General features: G+C 33.3%; 2 protein-coding genes and 1 long non-coding RNA gene across 3 annotated transcripts; 1 reads left to right on the plus strand and 2 right to left on the minus strand.

The window, feature by feature from the left end:
• Positions 1-2368: 2368 nt before the first annotated feature.
• LOC121219159 (protein MAINTENANCE OF MERISTEMS-like) lies at positions 2369-6284 on the plus strand. The gene is made up of 4 exons (XM_041096844.1): positions 2369-2564; positions 5461-5525; positions 5638-6046; positions 6154-6284. Exons 1-4 carry the CDS (start codon positions 2369-2371, stop codon positions 6282-6284), a joined length of 801 nt encoding a protein of 266 aa, XP_040952778.1.
• A 1339-nt stretch (positions 6285-7623) lies between these two features.
• LOC121219200 (uncharacterized) lies at positions 7624-10315 on the minus strand. The gene is made up of 2 exons (XM_041096902.1): positions 8710-10315; positions 7624-8628 (listed from the first exon to the last, which is right to left on the minus strand). The coding sequence occupies exon 1, from the start codon at positions 10223-10225 to the stop codon at positions 9311-9313; it is 915 nt and encodes a 304-aa protein (XP_040952836.1). The 5' UTR covers positions 10226-10315; the 3' UTR covers positions 7624-8628; positions 8710-9310.
• A 9477-nt stretch (positions 10316-19792) lies between these two features.
• On the minus strand, positions 19793-20895 carry LOC121219201 (uncharacterized). Its single transcript, XR_005915858.1, has 2 exons — positions 20744-20895; positions 19793-20044 (listed from the first exon to the last, which is right to left on the minus strand). It is a non-coding gene; the product is annotated as an uncharacterized lncRNA (long non-coding RNA).
• Positions 20896-24033: the final 3138 nt, after the last annotated feature.

Genomic DNA, 24033 nt, shown 5'->3' on the forward strand with positions numbered 1-24033 from the left:
TTTTCCTATTATTTCCTTTCTTCTTTCTTCATTATGTCTAGCAAAGCTGGAAATACTTGCAATACTTGAAATTCGCCCTCTTTAAGGTACAAACATTGATGATTAAAATTTATTAAAAACTTTATTGCATTCTTACTTGACCTGTTTTAAATGGGATCGAAATTTTTCTTTCATCAATCAATATCATTGCTTTCAAAACAAGACTGGATCGATTGGACCAAGAATCAATCGAGGTACTAGTTTGGAGATAGGGGTTGAACCGACCTAAAAAACCAATTGAACAAGTTTTCTCTATTTTTTTAAATATTTTTATTTTTATGAATTTTTAATAATTTGTTTAAGGGATAAATATCAAACTATTCATGAATTTTGATGCAATGTGCAATGCCATACAAAAACATTTATTTTATGTAATTTTATACATGAAATTTTAATTTGATTAAATTTTCACAAATCACTAACAACATTACCAAACTAGTATCACTTTACATTGATATATTGCCTACACAAACAGTTATATTAATTCAATATGAAAATAAATGTATGTACACATTTCTTTTAATGCTTACGATTGAATCAGAATTAACCTTTCATGTATACATATGAACCATAATTAAAGTTTTATGTATATAATTACACCAAATCAAAGTTAATATATTAAGTTGCACATTGGACTAAAATTCATATATAAATTTGATCAAAACCATGGAGCCCAAAATACTCATACTTGTATGAGAAGCCAAATTCATTACGCAATAGTTGAAGATAGAATATATATATAAACATAAAATAATATTTTTTATCTTTTTTTACCATATGATACATGAACGAATAGGGTGAAATTTATTAAATTTCATTCACCGAAACTGTCAATTTTCAAGTTTGAAAAATAAGTCAACTTGCAATGGTTTTTGGATGGGATCCAATGTTCGAAGATCTATCTCTTAGCTTCGAAATACACCTCGAATGTTCGAAGATCTATCTCTTAGCTTTGAAATACACCTCGAATCACTCAATTTCGAGTTCGGGAGCTCAAGTTATGACTGTTTTTGTGAAGACTGCACTAGTATAATTTCTGGACAGGATTATTACAGGCTTTTAATTCGAGTTTAAACCATATTGGATCCGATTTTTAGGCTTAATTGTATTATATATGAGCCCAATATTATGTTTATTATGTCTTATTATTTCATTAGTTATTTATTTCGAATTTTGTATATTTTTTAAGTATTTAAAATTATTTAGGAGTTTTATGGCCAGAAGGTTAGTTTAAAACTACTTCTTGTTTAGCTTAATTAGAGTTTCGGTACACTTGAGAGTTTTATTTGAATGCACTTAACCAACCTATATAAAGTCCGCTTCGTTGTACATAATTCATATTTTTCATTCAGTAACTTTTCTCTTTTGAGTTAATAAAATTCTATTTGAGTTTTTTCTCTTTAAAAATTTCTTTTGAGTTTTCTTTTAAAAGAGTTTTAACAATCTTTTCAGATTATGGGGTCATCTTCAAGTTTTTTATTGTCAAGTTTTCTTTCTTAGAGGGAAAATTAGAGCCTTTAAAGGGGCTCTCCTTAAGACTTCTACATGTAATCTTCTAAATTATTGAGATTAAATAATGGAATAAATTAAGATAATTTCAATTTTTAAAAATAAACACTAATATTACAAGTATATTTAAATTTTCTAAATTAATCTTCTACTTCAATTCATTATTCTCATCATCATCTATCATCATTAAAACTTGCCCATTTTTACCCACGGCCTATGGGCAAGTCTAATCATATTCAATCAACATTGGACTTTTGATATGATTAATTACTTTGAAGTTGCAAATTTGTTAAACAATAATAGCAAATTAAATATTTGTATAAAATTACAATTTCAATACTAATTAGAAAATTAAAACTAATAAGAACATACAATTATGAAGCAAAACTTTCATATTAGACAATGATAAGGGAAAGTGAATAAGGGTGAGTTTAAAACAAATTTAGTATACTATGTATTATAAACTAAATAAATATGCGATGATAAAAAAACGTATTTATTACATATGTATTACAATAGTTAGACATAAAATAAATAATAATTAGTACAAGTTTAAACTTGAAACTAGAAAGATAAATAAAAACTCTTGCAAAAAAATAAGACCTCTTCAAAATAAGTGAAATTATGTTCTTATCTTTTCTAAAAGCGTGTCATGAGACATTTGTTAGTTTTTAGTTTCTTAAAACTCCATCTTCATAGGAATATTCCTAAAAAGATGTCTTCTCTTTGTGAAAATTATGGTTATGAAAAATCCATTGAGGAGGAGTTGATTCCTAAAAAGGTTTAATTTAGAGGGGAAGATGATGGTACGAGTAACGACATGATGATCGATCTGTCTTCGGTACAGCCTACCTTGTGGAGAGATAAGCTCATCGGCCAATCATCAAATGATGCTTTTAATAGATCGGAAGGAAAAGAAGATCTTGATTTCCTATACAGGGACATTCAGAAATCAATTGTGAATGGTGTGCCTTCTATAACTTTCTCGGATATGATTCACCAAATCCTCATTCAAGGTATAGAGAATACCGTGATTTTAAAACTTCTTGGTCGTAATATTGGATTTTCTATTTTTCAGAATGAAATATATAACCTGTAGAGACCCTCAGCACCTTTACATATGATGGATATTGAAAATGGTTATTTCCTAGTCAAATTTTAAAATAAGCTAGATTGTGAAAAAGGTTCTTTCTGAAGATCATTGGACCATTTTTGGTCAATATTTGACTGTTTAGCCTTGGACGTTAGCTTTTGACCCCACATAGGCTTACCCAAGTGTTGTGATGGCGTGGATCAGATTTCTTGGCTTACCTAGTTACTTGTACAACCATAAAATTATTACAGAAATAAAGGAAATGGTTGGAAAAGTGGTCAAGTTAGATATGAACACAGATAGCAGAGCTAGGGGGCGTTTTGCTAGAATGGTTGTTTACGTTGACATGGAAAAACCTTTGGTTTCCTAAATATTGATCAATAGTTGAAAACAGAATGTGGAATATGAATCTTTATCTACATTTGCTTTCATTGTGGGAGGTATGGTTATGTGTAAAATTTTTGAACATTTAGAAATTCTGGTCTCACTGGTGAAAAGAAAACTGACTCGCTTGATACGACATCGGAGAATCGAAACACAGCGTGGACGATTCGGAGAAGAAAGACGCAAATTTCAGGCCGTGGATGATCGTTGAAAGGAAATCAAGGCGGAAATTTAGAGAGAATGTGTAGAATTCATTAAGTAACCAAGAGAGTGAAAATGAATTATCTCGTTTTAGGGTCCTAAATAATAGGGATTTGCATAAAGATGATTATGAGGGAGATTTGTCTGATTCTCAGCGTGCTAAAGGGAAAGAAATCAGTTTTTTTACAAAAATATTATAAAAAATTTTTACCAAAATGTTATAACTTTTTTTTATTTACCAAAAAATATATAATTTTTTTATTTACCGAAATATATAAAAAAACAAAAAAAACCTGCAAAAAAAATCAGATCGATGTGACGGGGGTCACGCCAATGGTATTGGCGGCACCAAAGGTACCAAAACCATTGGCGGCACCAATGGTGCCAATACCATTGGCGGCACCAGTTAATAATGGGGGGGTCGGTGGTGGGGGGCAGAAAGAGAGGGAAAGAAAGAAAGAAAGAAAGAAAGGAGAGGAAAGAAAGAAAAAGAAGAAAAGAAAAGGAAAGGAGAAGAGAAAGAAAGAAAGAAATAAGAAGAAGAAAAGGAAAAGAAAAGAGAAGAAAAAAGAAAGAAAGAAGGAAAGAAAAGGAAAGAGAAGAAAAAAAAGAAGAAAAGAGGGAAGGAAGGAAAAAAAGAAAAAAAAAGTAATTTTATTTATAAATTTAATTTTTTTTGTAATATTTGTGTATTTAAAATTTATGTTATGTACATTATAGTTATTTTATTATTTTATTTAGCATATATATTTTATGAAATATATTTAGAATGAAAAAATAATGGTATGTATATTGTATGTTGATTAGGGATTTTTTTATGAAATTTACTTAGGAATTTGAAATTAAAATTTTAGGAAAATAGCATTAAAAGTAAAATGACAAAGAAGTATGTTTAAGAAAACATAAAATACGAAAAGAAAAAACGGGAATTGTATATTTATCGAAAATAATAAAATGCGGAAAAAATGCGAAAAATGCACATGTAATAGATTGAAATAATGTAAAATTATAAAATAAAAAATTACGATATTTTTAAAAAAAATAAAATGCAGATAAAAAAATACGAACAAATGGCCGAAGTAAGAGTGTATTAGTAAATTTTTTTTAAAAATTCAAAAATAATTTATACAAATAATTGAAACAAAATATACTGAAATAATATAAAATAATAAAATACGAAAATAATATAGTTTTATTAAAAGTAATAAAAATCGGGAAAATAATAATACGACCAAAGGGTAGGGGAAAGGGTTTATTGCGGGTTTTTTAGCAAAATATTACAAAAAAAATACCAAAATATTATAAACTTTTTCTTTATTTACCAAAATAATAGAGGAAAAAAAAGGGTGATGGAGGGGAAAAAAGGCAGCACAAATATGTGGCTAATTACCTTTTAATTCCTACTTATTTATTATTTTCTTTTATTCCCCCTTAACACACTAAATTAATAAATTTCAAATATGATGCACTGAAATAATGTAAAATTATAAAAAGACTAAGTTTATGATATTTTTTAATGTAATAAAATGCGGAGAAAAAAATACGAACAAATGACAGAAGTAAGAGTGTATTACTAACTTTTATAAAATTCAGAAATAATTAATACAAAATATTTCAAAGAAAATGTACTGAAATCATATAAAACAATAAAATACGAGAATAATATATTTTTATTTAAAGTAATAAAAATCGAGAAAATAATACGAGCAAAGGGCATGGGTAAGGGTTATTTTTTACACCAAATTAATTTAAATAACACACTAGAGTAATAAATTTCAAACATTATGCACTGAAATAATGTAAAATTATAAAATTAGAAATTGTGATATTTTTTAAAGTAATAAAATGCGGAGAAAAAAATACGAACAAATGGCAGAAGTAAGAGTGTATTACTAACTTTTATAAAATTCAAAAATAATTAATACAAAATATTTCAAAGAAAATGTACTGAAATAATATAAAATAATAAAATACAAGAATAATATATTTTTATTTAAAGTAATAAAAATCGAGAAAATAATACGAGCAAAGGGCAGGGGTAAGGGTTATTTTTTTACACCAAATTAATTTAAATAACACACTAGAGTAATAAATTTCAAACATTATGCACTGAAATAATGTAAAATTATAAAATTAGAAATTATGATATTTTTTAAAGTAATAAAATGCGGAGAAAAAATTATGAATAAATGGCCAAAGTAAGAATTTTCTACTAACTTTTTTTCAACTTGCAGGCATCGCAATGGCTCGATTGATACGAAGCGATATTAGACACATCTCTGATGCGGCTAATAACGCAGTATAATTTATTATTTGTTAATCAGGAGTTCTATTTATTTAAAAACGATATACGCAGTATATACAAATAAATTATGTTATCGTAATATTTTTCTGTAATTTTACACTATCAGGACTCGTTCCGAGTATTAAGGGGTCGTGTGAGTGTTTTAAAGATAGCTCCGGATGCACGATTTATGCCGTACCTGGAGCTAGCCGGATCTGGGTCAGTAGCATTGATCCGGTCCTCCGACTTGCGGTTTGATTTATTATCTGCGCTAGTGGAGCGGTGGCGTCCGGAGACCCATACTTTCCATTTTCCGTGCGAGAAGTGCACAGTGACCTTAGAAGATGTTGCAGTGCAGCTTGGGCTCCCAATTGACGGGAGTCCCGTAACGGGAGTATCTTCATTCACCGATCTGGCTGCAGTTTGCTATCAACTCTTAGGAGAGTCACCAGAGGATGGTGATAAATATTTTTCCGGCATAAAATTTACATGGCTAAAAGCCAAAATATGTGGATTATCAGCGACCGCCACTGAAGGTGAGTTGATGTGCACTGCTCGAGCGTACATCATGCATATGATAGGGGCAGTACTCATGTTGATGCAAACGACAACAGTGTGCATTTGCCGTACTTGCCCCTGCTAGCTGATTTCTCCACTGCTAGGTTGTATAGTTGGGGTTCCGCCGTTCTAGCAACGTTGTACCGGGAGCTTTGTCGGGCGACAGAGCCGCAAGTTAAAGACATCGGCGGATGCCTCATACTACTGCAGTCATAGGCGCTTTATCGGATGCCGTTTTTGGCACGTGTTAGTCATCAACCCTATCTGTATCCACTGCCACTCAGGTGATAAAATATAAATTGTCATTATTTTTAGTCATAATATATATGGTAATGTTACCAACCCTAAACCCTATACTATTTTTTGTAGGTGGACGACCCGTCCAGGCATCGGGAAGTCGAGTGATGTCCCGATATACCGCCTCAGGATTGAACAGCATGCCCGGGAAGGGGTAAGCGGCTATTCTAATATTTGTGACATCTATTCTATTTCTATACCTTACTCACATATTATGAGTCGAACTCGTTACAATGTTATTACTCATGCAGGTTATATGGATGCCATACCGGAGGCCAGAAATTACAAATGTTGTACCCTCGTCCGCACTCGTCGATTCCCACATATGGTGTACTAACACACCAATTATAAATTTCAACGTCGCTGAGTGGTATCACAGCGATCGGGTGCTTCGGCAGTTTGGCTGCATCCAACCTATCCCGGATTCGCCGTGCCAATTGAGGGATGATCACGGCTTGACAAAGAGAGGAAAAGTTCAATTGGACTGGGGAATTAAGCACCGGAAATACGTCGCACTGTGGAACGATCGATTGCGTCGAATTCCTCAGATGGTTATGGCTACCGACCTGCAACCATCATTGGAGTATGCACAATGGTACCATAGCTGCGGGAAGCCGTATTTACTTGGAAGGCAATGGACTGTAATCCCCCTACGTGCAGCAAGTTTGGGGATCAGACGCAGCGAGCGCGCTAGATCCGGATTCGACGGCATATTATTCTCCGCAACAGGCAGAGCCCGAGCAGGACCCCCAGCTAGATCCCGGACAATCACAGCCAAATGTGGATTCACATGGCTATCGTCCGGATTTGGTGGGCGGTGAATATTATCCGAGCTTCGTAGAGGGCGAATACGCCTACGAGTTTGAACTGTTTGGATCCCCCCGGCCGCAGTACGGCATGCCTGGCCCGTCTGACACGTATCCGCAGCATTATGGGACTCATGATGGTTCAGGTTCGTCGACGGCGAACGAGCAACAGGACCTTTCCTCTATGTTTTCCACGCCCCCACCTACGGACGATGAGGATGTTAGTTGTCGCCCAGGCCGTGAGCGTCGACCTCCGCGTAAATATACCCCCCGGACAACACCATTGAACTATCAATTTTAGGGGTTTAGGGTACTTTTTGTATAAATTTAATATTTGTATTTTAGTTATTGCTTACTTCTGAATTTTATGTATAAATATCCATTATTCTATTTTTTCATTATATTAAAGCTCAATCGAATTATGAATGCCTCTATTTTCGATATAATCTTAATAATTCCAAATGCGCACATGGTATTTTATAACTTAATCTGCAAACAATTTGGATACAATTTAAGCGTAAGCATTAGCCGAATAAAAAATTTATTATTAATAAAATTACCTTTTATAACAATATACATAAAAATTTTACAACATTAGCTCAATTTCGACCCGATCCTGACGACTGCCCAACATGAAAGTTTCGGTTAGGGCATTTATTCCGGCTATGACCACATAACCTGCATATTCCACAACGCTTTCCGTCAGATTTCTCCCTAATGTCCATCTCATTACGGATTCTGCTTGACTGCGGACGACCCCTTGAATTCCTCCGTAGCCCTCTGTCTGGGACAAGCTCGAAAGTGATCGGCGGCACCTCCCACGTAGATAGGTCCGGCAGGACGGGGAACTCATTCTCCTAGACACGCAATGTGCGCTCCAGCGTGTACACATCATCGACATATTGTTCAGCATCAAGGTTGACTTTAGCACACGCTGCTACGACATACGCACAGGGATAATGAAGTGTTTCGAACTTCCTGCACTCGCACCGTCTGTTTCAGAGATCAACTCCGTAGGACCTAGGTTGACCACCGATGTTCTCAGTAACTCGAAACGTTTCCAGTCGTCGTGAATATATTTCTAAGTTCATTGACCTCGCCAACCGATGGTTTACGACCATTGCATCCCAGACATGTTCTACAAACACATGTCCCGCTTGAATCTGGTCGACTTGCTGCTGACCCATTCTTGGCATCAAAATAGCCAGCCTGTAGAAAGTAGCAGAAAATACCGATGCAATCGGAAGATGACGTGTTTTCAACAAGACAGCGTTGATCCCCCCTCGACTAAGTTTGTGGTCATGTGGCCATAACGAAAGCCCTCGTCAAAACTTTAAGCCCACTGCCACGGCTCCATTATGCGCAACCATTGTCGGAAAGATGTGTTTGTTGCCCCTCCATGCCACTTTCAAGTCGGATCATTCTTTGCCGGAAAATATGTGGCTCTAACTCGTACGCTGTATACGAAAAATAAGTTCTAGTAAGTCGATAACATCAAACATTACAAATTATATTAAAAAGATAAGGTTATCATTTACCCATTGCCACGACTTGTCTCTTCTAGTCTGCATTCTTATAATCTTTATGGAAGTTAAACGCAATGTGACGAATGCAGTAAACGGATCTCCACGGCACACCGGAACGCCCAATAGCTGCAATTAAACCCTTCCCTCTATCGGAGATGATGCAAATGTTATCGTTCCTAATAACATACCTCCGCAGATTTGTGAGGAAGAATTCCCAAGACTCCATGTTCTCTTTATCTACGATAGCAAATGCTATCGGGAGCACGTTTCTGTTACTGTCTTGAGCAACTGCAAGAAGCAGTATCTGTGTATATTTTCCATACAGCCAGGTCTCATCCACCTGCACAAGTGGCTTGCAGTGGGGAAATGCCCGCACACATGGATCGAACGTCCAGAACATCCGATGGAAAATTCTTTTTGCCTGCTGTAACTGGTCATCCGGGCCGTAATATGGACTTGTCTGCAACTCAATCATAGTCCCCGATACGTACTTCCGCATAGCAGCTATCCAACCTTGAAGCTCGTTATACGACGAATCGTAATCCCCATACAATTGCTCCATCGCCATCTGTTTAGCTATCCATGCCTTCCGATATGAGACTCGATACTGGAATCATGCTTGCACTTCCGCAATGAGTACCGAAACTTTAATGGTCGGCATGTCCTTCACCATTGGCATGATACACATACAAATAGTTTTCGAATCAAGTTTTCTATGATCTTCTGTCATACGTGTTGATGTGCATGTATGAGGACTAACAAATTTTCGTATCTCCCACATCTGTGAACTTCTAATGAATGCAGCTCGTACCCGCCAATTGCAGCCTTCCGCTGCCTTCCAACACTCCCCAACATATATTGTCGGAGTAGACACGGAGACTTTATAATCCACCGATATCTTCATGTTGTACCGTTTAATGGCATATACGCACTCTTCTTTACAGCTGAATCTTTGGCCTATGAATAACTCATCATCACCAGATGTTACGGCCAGCCCGTGAGAATGAACTATTTTAGGGTACTCTAGAAACTCAGCTACATACGCTGCGTCGAGGTCTATGAGCGACATGTGTGGCCCAGGATTATTGTGTATCACAATACGCCGCATCTGCTCCCCGACCGAAGAAGCGTTAATGCCTTCATCGTTGTTGACATCTTCATTGTCAATATCATCAGGTACATCGTCCACATCGGGATCAACGTCACTATTGACCTCTTCATCCCAATGATCGCCACCACCTTCTTCTTCGCCGGCACCTTCTTCTTCACCACCAACCATGTCAACATCGGGTGTAATATTCAGGTCGATACCCATCCTACCCATAGTTGATTCACTATCAACGTATGATATTGGAGCCACCATCCGCGGTTCTTCAGCCCCGTATTCTTCATCAGATGCATTAACATCTTCATTTTGCTCCATACCGACTAACTCAGCAAATAAGTGAATTGGTGCATTCTTCTCACTCTCATTCCCATAGTAGAGATCGACCATTGTCTCTACGTCTTCGTCGTCTACAAGTTCCATTTCGACGAATTTGACTGGATTTGTCGAAACTGGAAACTTGTAGAAAATTTTTGATACCCTTCTCCCACAACGTCTATGAATTTTTGCATTAATCATTGCCTTCATTTCATCGAATGATACATTTCTATTAAATCTCATTGCTATTTGTTGCCGACATTCAAATACACATCCAACACTTATTGTTAAGATGACTCCATCGAAATAAACGCATACAAGAAACTTAGCATCTATCTTCAATATTTAATCTATCAAAAAAATAAAATCTCATAAAAATTCTCGAACGGTAACTAAATTACTTAAAAAAATTTAATGTTTAACCACTAATCCTTATAACTAACACACTAATAATATTAATAATTTTATACGAAAAATAATACACACTAAAATTTTTAATTTGGTAAGTAAAAATAATAAGTAACCATAATAATAATACTAGTTTTTTGCTAACAATAATATTACTAAGTTACATCTTAATACATTAATAACATCTTAATACTAATAACAACAACAACAACAACAATAATAATACTAACTAATACTATTATTTTGAGTTTTATTAATCTTAATAACTAAACTAAAATAAAAAATATTACAAAATATACAAAATAATAACAACAATATAATCAAAATTTTTTAAAAATATACCTTCTTTTTCTATTCTTTTTCTCTCCTTTTCTCTTCTTTTCTGTAACAACTCTTTTTTTTTCTCCCTTCAGCTGGACAGATCTCGGATTTATAATACGAATAGTGCCGCCAATCAATATGGCACCATTGGTGCCGCCAATGCCATTGGCGTGACTAAGGTACCGTCACATCGGTTAGATTTTTTTTTTGCAGATTTTTTTTAATATATTTTGGTAAATAAAAAAATTTATATATTTTTTAGTAAATAAAAAAATTATAATATTTTGGTAAATTTTTATTTTTTTATAATATTTTTGTAAAAAACCCAAAAGAAATCATAAATGGAAATCTTCTCAGGAAAGAATCTGTTTCTCATCATAACGGTCAAATAGATCTAAGTAAAAAAAAATAGTAATAAAGGTAAGTTAAAAGAGGTAAGCTCTATTATTGATCTTGGCCCGATTATTAAAGAGACAGTTGGGCCAAATGTGGGGTCCAGATTGACTCTCAACGGCATAAATGAAAACTGACCGGTTATTAAGGAGCCGTTCAACTGCTTGGGCCTTGGGGATAATTCTGATAGTCAGGCCTGGGGTTTGCTGGATTAGCTTGGTCCGGTTTCAGTGGCCCAGCATAACCCTGTTGCTGTTGGTAGTTGCAGTCGACCCCTTGCAGCGGCCAGATTGTAAAGCGACACTAGCGCCAAGATGGGTCTTCATCTCGATGGCGAGGCTTCAACAGTTCAGGCAGTTTCGAGGATTGATGGGTGTGACAGAAATGAAGTGGTTGTGGAAGTGGGAAGTCTTGAAAACCCTTTTAACAAAAACGGTGCTCCTTCTTCGAACAACACCTTGGGTCTGTCTCCGATGGGTTTCTCCGGTTCGGGGAAGGGACTTAAAAACAAAGGCAGAGGAATTACTAAAAAACATAACAAAATTTTTCATGGTAACAACACTCGTTTAAAAACTCTGGATCTCAACGAGCATCATTGAAGGAATCAATGGAACAATTTGCAGAGAGCATTTCAGCTTCTTCCAAAGCCAATTTTGATTCTGAAATGCTCAATAAATCTGTTGAGAAGAACGAGGGAGTTAATCTTCCTGGGCAGTAAGGCTTTTTTTTACCGTTCTTTTATTTTTTTTTATGTATTTTTTCTTTAATTTTGAGGTTTGTTGTACTTTAATTTTCTTAGCATTAAATTAATTTATTATGGGGTTAAATCTAAAAAAATTTACATGGAACTGTCAAGGGTGTGCTAGCAGGAATTTTATTCGAGCTTTTTGGAAATATAATGCTGAGCACAAGCCTAATATTATTTGCTTGATTGAACCGAGAGTGAGTGGTAAAAAGGCTAATGTTATTATTGAGAAATTGGGTTTAATTACTCGCATCAGGTTGAAGCCGTTGGTTTTTCAGGTGGTATCTGGGTGGGGAGGAAGGATTTTATTCAAATTCAAACATTCGAAATCATCCACAATTTGTTTTTTTACATGTTGATAATCTTATTCCCAATAATTATTTTTTATTTCTTTTCTGTATGACAGTCCAAATAGGTCAAAACGAAATCTTCTCTAGGAGGGGTTAAAATCTGTAATCCCAAATCAATCTATGCCTTGGTTAATTATGGGGCATTTTAATGCCATATTATCTCTTACAAATAAGAAGAGCCCATTTACCGTAGGTAAGCGTTGTGATTTATTTGGTAATTTTGTTGATTCTTGTGAGTTGTAGGATTTGGGATATAGTGGACCTCCTTTCACTTGGAAACGAGATGGTACTCTTGTCAGACTTAATTGGGCTTTAGCAAATGACGCATGGGTGACTACTTTTCTGCAGTGTCTAGTTCGGCACCTCACTCACATTAAGTCAGACCATCGGCATCTACTAGACCGAATCTTAGTCTACCTAAAGGCAGACCTTTCAGATTTTTAGCAGGACGGATGAAGCACAATGATTTCCACAATTTTGTCAAAGAAAAGTGGAACTTTGCAAGTAATATGGTTGAGTCCTTAAATAATTTTACTTATTCTATTAAAGATTGGAACAGGAATGTGTATGGCTTTTTGGGTACTCGTAAGCAGAACTTCATGAGATCGCTCAACAATATTCAAAATGCCTTAGAGCACTCTACCTCTATTCATTTAGCTAAAAAAGAGTTAGAAATTAGGGATGAGTTGGAAAACATTATTGACCATGAAGACTTACATTGGAGACAAAAATCTCGATGCGATTGGCTTTAATTGGGAGATTAGAATACAAAAATTTTTCACAGTCGTACAATTAGGAGAAGGAAATTTAACCAAATCACTACCTTACGTATTGACAATGGGGAATGGTGTTCAGATCATGGCATCCTGCAATCTAAGGCAGTGGGATTCTTTGAAAGACTCTATGGTGAGGTTTCCCTTTTCTTGAGGGACATTCTTAATGATGGCTTCCCTTGTCTTAAACCTTTAGAGATTACTTTTTTGGAAGCTGCTATCACTGATGAGGAGATCAAGAGGGCGTTGTTCAATATGGCTCCATTGAAAGCTCTTGGAAATGATGGCTTCCATGCTCATTTCTTCCAAAGTCAGTGGGATATTCTTGGGAATGATGTGTGTCAGTGAGTTAAAGATATCTTTGCTGGTAGGCCGATTAAGCTGGATTTGAACAATACGTTGATTGTGGTTATACCTAAAAAAGAGAGTCTTGAGAATTTCAGTGATTTTCAGCCCATTAGTTTGTGTTCTATTCTATATAAGTTGGTGATGAAAGTGATTGCAAATCAGTTTAATGTGGTTTTTCCTAATCTGATCTTTCAGGAACAAGTTGGATTCATAACTGGGCGAAACATTTCTGATAATATTATATTAACACAAGAGGTTATTCATTTTATGTGGTGCAATCGGAAGGAGAGGAAGTGGATGGCTATTAAACTGGATTTGGAGAAATCTTATGACAGAGTTAGTTGGGATTTTTAAGTGATTTCTTGATTGCAGTTGGGATCCCTCTCTTTTTACGAAATGCGATTATGTCAGTTATTTCTTCCTCTTCTATGAAAATTCTTTGGAATGGCGTGCCTACTTAGAAATTCAAACTAATTAGAGGGAATCTGTCAAGGATGTCCTGTTTCACCCTACCTATTTGTGCTCTGCATAGAATGGTTTGACCATTTTATTCGAGCTAAAATAAAAGTTGGTAATTGAGTGCCAATTTGTCTTTCACGCACAAGACCTGCAATTTCTCATTTGTTCTTTGCTGATGACTTGGTGATCTTTTGCAAAGCTCAGCTTAGCCAAGCATAATTATTGGATAGCATTCTTTCTCAGTTTTGTGAGATTTCGAGTCACAGAATCAGTGTTAGAAAGAGTAATATTTTCGTCTCCAAGAATACTTAAATTGATGAACGAAATCAAATTAGTCAGTTATTCAGATTCCAAGAAGTTCAGAATCTTGACACTTACTTAGGTGTTCCTCTTCTGCACAATAGGGTAACCAAGAATACCTTGAATTTTGTTGTTGATAAGGTAAGGTAGAAATTGCAGAGTTGGGATGCCAGGAAGTTATCTTTAGTAAGAAGAATACCTTAGCTCAATCAATTCTTCTTTCCATCCCTAATTATTTTATCCAGTCATTGAAGATTCCGAAAGGTGTTTGTGCTAATATTGAAAGATTGGTTAGACAATTTATTTGGGGCTGTTCAGATAGTCATCTTAAAATATCTTTAGTGGGATGGGATTCTATATGTCAACCACGAGCTCGGGGCAGGCTTGCTTTCAGACATTTAAACGACCAAAATTTGTCCTTCCTTATAAAGATTAGTTTTAGCCTTGTTTCTAAAAGCAATGCGCTTTGGGTTCGCATTCTCCGATCCAAGTATGGTTGGAAAGAATAGTTTCCAGAATCTATTAGTAAGAATTAGTGCTCTCACTTATGGAGATCACTTTCTAAGATATGGCCACTTCTTCGTGAGAACCTAGTTTGGTCTATTGAATATGGTGCCAGTACTCGTTATAGGATAGACCCTTGGATTCCAAGTACGAGCCCTTTAATCTCAAAATTTCCATTTTTTTCTAACCTTGATTTGGATTGTTGTGTTTGGGAGATGGTCAATTTAGATGGAAGCTGGAACTTGGATCTGTTTCATGTCTGGGTATTTGAAGATGTGATTAGTAGGATTACTAGTATCCCCCCTCCACACCCAGATTTCAGTTCGGATAGAGTGATATTGGTCCGATTAGAGTCAAGAGTTTTCTCAATCTGGGTCCACAGATAGTAAGAGTCTTTTTTTGGTTAGCTTTTAAGCAAAGACTTCTTACTAATTTGGAACGTACTAGACAGGGAATTGGTCACAACAACTCTTGTACCTTATGTGGGCATGACTTTGAGGATTTGGCGCATGTTCTTCGAAATTATCCTTCCGCAAAAGATGTGTGGATGCTTGTGATTTCAGATCAGCTAAAACAAAGGTTTTTTTCTGCCTCTTTTCAGGATTGGCTTATTCTTAACCTTTGTTTTCATGAAAGATTGCAATGTAGTGGTCTCACTTGGTCATGTCTATTTGGATTAATTGCTTAGCTTATCTGGAAGAATAGAAATTTATTTATCTTCCAGCATATTTCCTGGGTAGCAACTGAAGTGGTGAAAGTCTCTAGTTGTTGGGCTCATCAATACGAATCACATTTCGGTGGTCACAAAAATAATAATCAAAGTTTGAATTCCACGAATAATTCTGATGATTTGGGTGTACTTATCCGCTGATGGGGTTGTGGTAAGAGATTGTGGACATGCTGCAACAGGAGAAGTGGCTCGTGATCATGATGGAAATTGGATAGTGGGATTCACTTGATTCTTAGGTGTATGCTCTCCATTTGAGGCTGAAGTTTGGGGCATTCTAGATGGGATCCTTATTTTGCTAAATAAGGGATATAGACGGATCATCATCATGACTGATAACCTTGAAGTTGCCTAAAATTTGGCTGATTTGGATTCGGAAGACTCAAGAATTACTGTACTTCGAAGAACGCAGCGCATCATGCAATCAGAAGGGGAGTGGAAGATTAAGCATATTCTAAGAAATCAGAACTTGGTAGCGAATCGTCTTGCTAAACTTAGTTTAAGCTAGAAATCAAGCTTACGAGTCATTGATGAGGCTCCTAAGGAAATTTCAGACTTATTACAAGTAGATAAAGTTAATGGTTGTTTTATGTAGTTCATGTAATTCAATATTTCTTTTCACAAAAAAAAAAGTGTGTCATGGGAGTGGTTAAATATTTACCAATTAAATTAATTTATTTCTAAACTAAATCATGCGTAAAAATAGTACTCCAACTGAACGTAACATCAATACATGATAGGATAAAATTGATTAAGAAAAAAAATATAGAAAAGAAAAGAAGAGAAAAAAATGTAATTGCCATCAAATAAAATCTTATTACAAAAACTTATATATAATAACTTGAAAATTATATTTAACATGTATTTACATTAAAAATATTTAATCATAGTTTAATTTAATAATAATTAAAAAATTTAAAACAATAATTATTTTTAATTAAAATAAAAAACAACTTAGATAAATAACACACTTTATGAGTAATAATAAAAAATCCAAATTATGTAATAATAAAAAATCCAAATTATCTTTGGAAAAATATAAAAAGTAAATAAAATAGAATGATGCACCACTTGTCATCATTATATAGTTTTCTATATTGTTATATTATATATATTAGTTTTTTTACGGCACAAATTTGATTGTATGTATCAATTTAAATATATTAAAAATATTTTATAATTTTGTATAAATTTAACTTTATGATTGGTATCATAAATAAAGTTAAATCATTTTATAATTTCTTTTATATGTTTTGTAATTTAATATTTTATTAGACAAAAATGTCTTAAATTATTGTATGTATATGATATATACAATTTCCTAAATTAAACATAGATGAAAAAGTGTTTATGGAATCCATTAATTTATTGTTTATGAAATCTATTTATAATTATAATATATTTTTTAATTTTTTTAGAAACTCAATCCTATAAATGATTCTTATTTTAATAAAATTCAATTAGCATAAATTGTAACATAATAAACTTTAATTTTTAATTCGTTTCACAAATTAAATTTTTAAAAATATATATTTAATACATGTAATTATGAATTTTTATATAAAAATCCATATAATATTTACAATTAGAATAAAAAGATTCATTTACCATGCGTGGTAGCAAGATAAATTCGTATTTTAAATATATTTGTTTTTGGCTAATTATCGGATAAAATGCTATTAGATTTGGATTTTTCTTATTAGGAATGAAGTTGGTGTGCTGAATTCAAACTCTTACAAAAATGGGCTAAATTAGAACAAAAAGCAAAGAGGAGGGCTTGATTGAAAGAATGAAGACTTAAATATGAATGGATAAAAATTGAAGGGTTTAAGATTTTTTTAAAGTGGCTGGATAAATATTGAAGGATTTTTTTATATTATTACAACTCTGTAATTAGTTTAAATTTAATTCCTAGTTTAAATTTAATTTTTAAAATTTGAATTATTTAGTGATAATATTTAGGATTATTTAGTGATAATATTTAGGAAAAACCTAGCTAAATTTTAGCACTAAAAATGTGTGTAAATACCTAGTGACTACGGCCAATTAAACACACACTTTTACTTTTGGCATTCAATTCGTCACTTTTCTATACTAATGCTTCATTCCTTTTTTTTCTTCTTTTACTTTCAACTTTTTAGTTTAATTACCTTACAAGGCCCTTTCCCTTTCCACTTTCCACTTTCCACAATTTCACTTGAAGCATTTACTTTCAAGCATGAATCTTTTCATGATTAACTAAACATTTTTTAGCTTTAGTCTGAAAATTGCTCTAACAAAACAATCGTGAAATACAAATCCGCTCAAAAAACCTCTCAGTGCAGTATTTTCTATCTCTTTGGTTATGAGATAGTACAAATTCGTCCCTTAAAGTTGATTCAGCTTCGATTCAAAAAGTGCACGTTGGGTTAGAGTTGTTTGGCGTACAGTTGGGAAGACGAAGCGGTCGTGCTGTGTCCGAATTCCCACAAACAAATTGACGTGTCTAGGTGGAAAAAGCCAGTTGGATTCCGTCAAGGGGGATAGAGATCGGATTTAAATGACCCATGCGGTTGAAGCCATTGATTCGAGTTGGGCTTTTCAGATCGCAAGGCTACCGAAATCTTAAATTGCGAACACGTGTATCACAGTTAGAAATTTGGCAAGAGCTGGTTTGCAAGTTGTATCGAAATTGACTACATAAGGAAAAGTTGGCGGTCGGGATGTTCTTGGTCGTTATAACCAGCTTATTGCTTGGAAGGGAAGATTTATTTCAATGATCGATTCAAGATTAGAGTACACCGAGACTAAAGCTAAGCTTAAAAATATTTTATTTATCCATTTATTTTATTTTCTTCAATTTATTTTTGCATATTCGAATCTGTTTTTATTTTTATTTTGTATTTCCTTATTTTATTATCTTAATCAATTAAACCCCCCATTTTTATTTTTATTTCTAGCATTTCTACACATAGGTCATGGGCACGACTATAACCGCGACAACAATTGTAGTCACGAAAAAAGGCGAAATTAGATAGCCAGTCCTTGTGGATTCTACCCTACTGCTTTATACTGCTAATTACTATTATTTGTCGTAGAAATTTATATTTGGTGGTTTCGATGCCCATCAATGAGTTATAGTGAAACTAATTTTTTATTTATTAGTAAAAAAAAGTATTTGAAAAATTAAACCGTGAAACAAATTTTAAAAAAAAAATTGGCCTCAAAATCTATTAAAATTTGAAAATTTACCGTATTTAACACAATCATACACAATTAATAAAATTAACTTTATTAAAATGAAAAACATAGAATATATATTTTTATTCATTTTAAATCATTTTTAATTCTAATCAAATAAAAAAAATTTGGCTAAAAATTAAAGTAAAAATTAAACATTTTTTATTTCTTGACAATATCTTAAAATTTTAAATATGTTTTTAAACTGTTAAATATATTTAATACTATTTTTATATTTAAATTATTATTTAAAGAATTTTAATTAACTGATTGTTTTTTATTTTATTTTTAAATATTTTTAAATTATATTTTTAAGAAGTTAAAAATATTTTTAATTTTTAAAATACTTATTAAAAGAATAGTAATAACTTTTTTTAATAATTAACAGTATTTTAAAAATTATATTTTGATAATATTTTTAACTTTTAAAACCATCATTATTAAATGTATAATTTTGTAATATTTAATTTTAATCAGGCAAAATATAGGTAAATGCATAGTGGTTTGTCAACAACTAGGAACGAATGCAAAAGGGGAAGCAAGGTGAAATACAATTTAATCCCTTAAAAATGATTAAATTGTAAATTTATATATGGTAGAATTGTACTTTATCTCTCTTAAATAAAAAAAGAAATTATTTAATCTTTTTAAAAATGATGAAATCATAAAGTAATCTATTATAAAATTATAATTTGACCTTTCAAAAACTTATAATTCAATTTTGATCCCCTTTCTCCTTGAAAAATCCCAAGAATTTAAGTTTGAGAGATTCAAAATCTAAGGTGGACGCGAATAGCAATTTGTTAAAGAGAATATTTTAAAAATTTTATGTTTAAAATAAATAGTTAATTAAATAAATAAAATGAGTTTAATTTTTTTATTTAATTATATTTAAAAATAAAAATACATAAAAACTTGTTATCCATTAAACCATTTAAACGAAGAGAGAAGAAATAGTTGAAGATTTTCATCAATTTCTCTTGGACTAAATTGCTGGTGACTAGTAACCTTCCTTGGCCCCAATGTGATGAAGAATACAAGTTATCTTTGCTTCAAAATCATTTTCTAACATTTTTCAAAACTTGAAATGTGGATGCCAAAACTACACAATATTTATCCTATTACTCGTCAAACTTTTATTTCATGTTTTTCATAAACAAAATATCCAATCTTTCACCTTTCTTAACAAACTTCAATTTAATCTTACAAACACTTCCATAATATAAGTTGGTAGTAAGATAATTTATCAAAAAGATATTTTTAGAGGAAACTAAAGGGGATGGTTGCTATCCATATGTGTATGTCTATGTTTGCAGCAGTAAGCAACAACCAATCACTTCATCGATCGGTTCACAGACTGACAAAGTTGTTGAATCCCTTCAAAATAGATATTGATTCCACTAAATTAACTTGTAGAAATAGTGCAATCAAGTCGAATCCCAAGAAAGCTAAATTTATTAGAATCTCAGAGTTTAGACAAGAAGAGTAAAATTGGGGGGTTTTGAATTATTGAACTAAAATTAATGATAAACAAGAAATTAATTAAAACCTGAATATTAAAATTAATGAGAATCAAATCTTCCAAACTTCCAATTGAAAGGTGTAAATTTCATCCAATTGTAATTTCGATAATAGGCTTAAAAATTACTTTCTCTTATCCAATTTCTTTAGTCTTCTTATTTGGAAAAGCTGCAACAAGTTTAGTTCTCCTAATATAATTGATTCTGACTAATTGTTCGAATCAAAACTTACCACTAAACAACAAGGCACGATAGCATTCCATATTAAATTCAATGACAACATTAAGAATCATGAGAAAGACTAAACCAAAATCAGTTAATTGAGGTAGCCACAGTTAAATTAATCTTGTACATTAATTTCCCTGGAGGATATCATGCAAGCTATGTAATTGAGAAAGCCACAACAACACACACATGTTGCTACTTATATAAATCATTCATGACAATTACGGATCACAAACTCATGGATATCAATAGAAAATTCAATATTGAATTAAGGCATCAATTTAATCAACATAAAAAATTCATAAGAATAAGAACAAGAAATAAATATTACTTGAATTAAAGAAGAAGTTTCGGTTTAGCACAAGCCTCACGAAATCATTGTTGAATTGATTCACATTTGAATCACAAATAAAAACTTAGCCACACATAATGGAAAAGTTCACATGGGTTGTTGGAAGAATAAAAATAAGTCGTCCCTTAAGAGAGTTTAACAGACTCTTTATATAGAAAGTCAAAACCTCAAAAGATATATCCTAATCAAAACAAACTTCCTATAATAGAATTCTAATCCAACATAGAAAGCTAAAAATAACAGGAAATAAAATCCTATATAGGAGACAGTTTCTTTGACCAACTCTTTCCAAAATAATGAAAATCACACAAAAATGGGTCCATCACAAATTTAGCTCCAAAAGTCCAACTTTCATCTCGTCAGTTTCCAGCCGGCCATCAGTCACATGGAAAATGATCTTTTGCCCATTTTTTTTATTTTTCTTCCAAAAGATTTGATTTTAACATGGAATTCCCAAAACATGCTTTTCAGTTGATTTTCACCATGGCAGCCATACTTCACCTCCTAAATCAAGATAAACACAATTTCCACAATTAAGTGCACAATTTAACTAGAATATAAAGGAATTAAACACAACAAAGTATATATAATTATAACCTATCAAATTCCCACACACTTAATTTATTCTTGTCCTCAAGCATACCCCCACTCAACATACCAACTCTTCCCTCTACCTCATTTTTATTCAATATCCATGAATAACAATAAAGTTGAACACACATCTACGAATTGAATCATAGTGACAATCAAGAGAATAAGCACTCGTAGGATAAATTTTGTAACAACAAATCAAGCATCTCATTATTCCATCAAAATCAAATGCGACAAAACTTAACACCCTCATATGGTTTCACTCAATACTCTCAAAGTGGCATTTAACTCTCAAGATCAAAACATAGCATGATATTACCAGAGGTTTGCAAATGAATCAAATCTCCACAACTACACATGAATATGAAGCAAAAATTAAAGGGGCTTAACAAGGGTTGAAACTGGGCTTAGGTAAGGTATGTAAAAGGAAAATTTTAAGGCTTTCACAATCAAGACAAATAGTTAGTTACTTGCATGATATCAATACCACATAACAACACAAAATACACTATAAAAAGCTTTGAAATTTATTCCCATATTTTATTTAAGCATTAAGGATTTTGAAGAAGTAACATTTAATAATTTAATTGCTTTAGCAAACATTTCCCCAAATATTCTCTCTCCGTTAAAGGAAAAAACTTCAATTCTTTTTTTTTCTTGTTTTTTTTTAAAAAAAATAAGAATGTACCATGCAACACTTTCCCTCTTGTCTCAGTAAACTTATAAAAATAGGGGTAACAAATAAAAGGCTTTGGGTTAAACACTGTGTTAAAAACAAAGAAAATGGAAAATAGGCTCAAATCGGCTAACTAAAAGGAAGACACAAGGGCAGGTCTTTTAAGAGTCTAAGAATTGGTTAAACCTAATTTCCCTTGTCATCTTAAAGCATCAATCCGAAAATGTTGTCTCAAAATGCATTCACAAGCAAGTTCTAGAATAAACACAGTAAGTTTGACACACTAAAAAAAACAAAAGGAGCAAAGTATAATGAATTGCTCTTAGGCTTAAAAACTCACTAAAGCGTTTAATCTGCATTAAGTCTTGTGCACTTTTCAATCAATAAACCAAATAAATACCATCAAACAATTTTAAAGAAAATACTAATTATGCTCATCTCCCTCATGCATTACAACTCAAATAAAAAATGTATACAAAACTTACAAGGTATTCCAAGATATCAAACAAAAGACTCAAGGTTTCAGAACAAAAATCAGCATATATGAATTGAAGACTAAAAATCTCTCACACCTAAAATTTACAGTGTCCTCAATGTAGAACAAAGCATATTGCTCACAAGATAAATGAAAAGAAAAAAAGGAAACTCCTCTGATTTGCAAGGAATCCAGACCGAGATAGTCTAGGGTGATGGTGGACAAGGAAGTAGAATCCCCAAATGCTTCATCAAAGCATCCAAGTTTTTTTTTCACCTTGAAATCTTACGTTCGCCAAACGAGCTGCAAAGTCTAGTTTAACTAAATCATTACAGGGAGAGAGATTGCTCGATGGGTGAGAGCATTTCTAACACTACACTAGAACAGGTCTTTAGCGGCTTTTTTTAGGCCTTTAGCAGCGCTTTTTAACGCCACTAAAGGTGTTTGCGGCACTTGTGGAAGCGCCACCAAAAATGCCACTAACGACAACATCGCTAACTTTTGCAGCGCTTACAGAAAAACGCCGCTAAAGGTCATGTTCTTTAGTGGCGCTACAAAAAAGCACCGCTAAAGATCATGTCCTTTAGCGGCACTTAAAAAAAGACGCCGCTAAAGATCATGTTCTTTAGCGGCGCTTAAACAAAAACGCCGCTAAAAGTAATGTTCTATAGCGGCGCTTGGTAAAAAACGCCGCTACAGATCATGTTCTTTAGCGGCACTTTCACTACAAACGCCGCTAAAAGTAATGTTCTTTAGCGGCGCTTACTTCACAAACGCCGCTATAGAACATGACTTTTAGCGGCGCTTTTAGAAAAAATGCCACTTTTTGGGATTTTTGTAAAATAAAATTTTTTATTTTTTTCAGCCCTCCTGCAACAACAAATCAAAAGCAACCAGATCTAAACCAGCCAAAAACAATAAATTTATATAATATTTCAAATTAAAAGAATAAAATAATATTAATATCAATAAATAAAAGTGAATTCATACTTTTCTTTACAAAAATGTTAAAAGTTAAAATGATAAAAATATTTATGCAATATACACTATGACGGCGGAAGTTGCGACTGTTGAAACATCTTCATCATAATCTGCTGTTGAAGTTCGTCGTACTTTTTGCTCTGCTCTGCTTCTCTCGATGCCGCATCTGCTTTAAGTCGTAGCTGAAGTTCTTCATATTTCTTTTGAACCTCTGCTTCTCTCACTTCTTCTCTCGCTGCAGCCTCTGCTTCTCTCGTTGCAGCCTCTGCTTCCCTCGTTGCAGCCTCTGCTTCCTTTGCTGCCCCCTCTGCTTTAAGTTGTAGCTGGATTTCTTCATATTTCCTTTGAACCTCAAATGTGGTTGCTTGCATCTGAGCCATCTGGTCTTTTAACCTCTGAACTTCAGCTTGAGCCTGACTCCCCGAAGCCATGTATTGCTGCGAGCTGGATCCAAAATATTGGGTTGGGCTAACAAAAGATCCTTGAAATCAAACCCGACCATACCTTTCAGGACCCAAAACTTCAGTAATAATTTGGTTATCAATG

This window comes from Gossypium hirsutum, chromosome D07 (assembly GCF_007990345.1).
Source record: "Gossypium hirsutum isolate 1008001.06 chromosome D07, Gossypium_hirsutum_v2.1, whole genome shotgun sequence".
Taxonomy (NCBI): domain Eukaryota; kingdom Viridiplantae; phylum Streptophyta; class Magnoliopsida; order Malvales; family Malvaceae; genus Gossypium; species Gossypium hirsutum.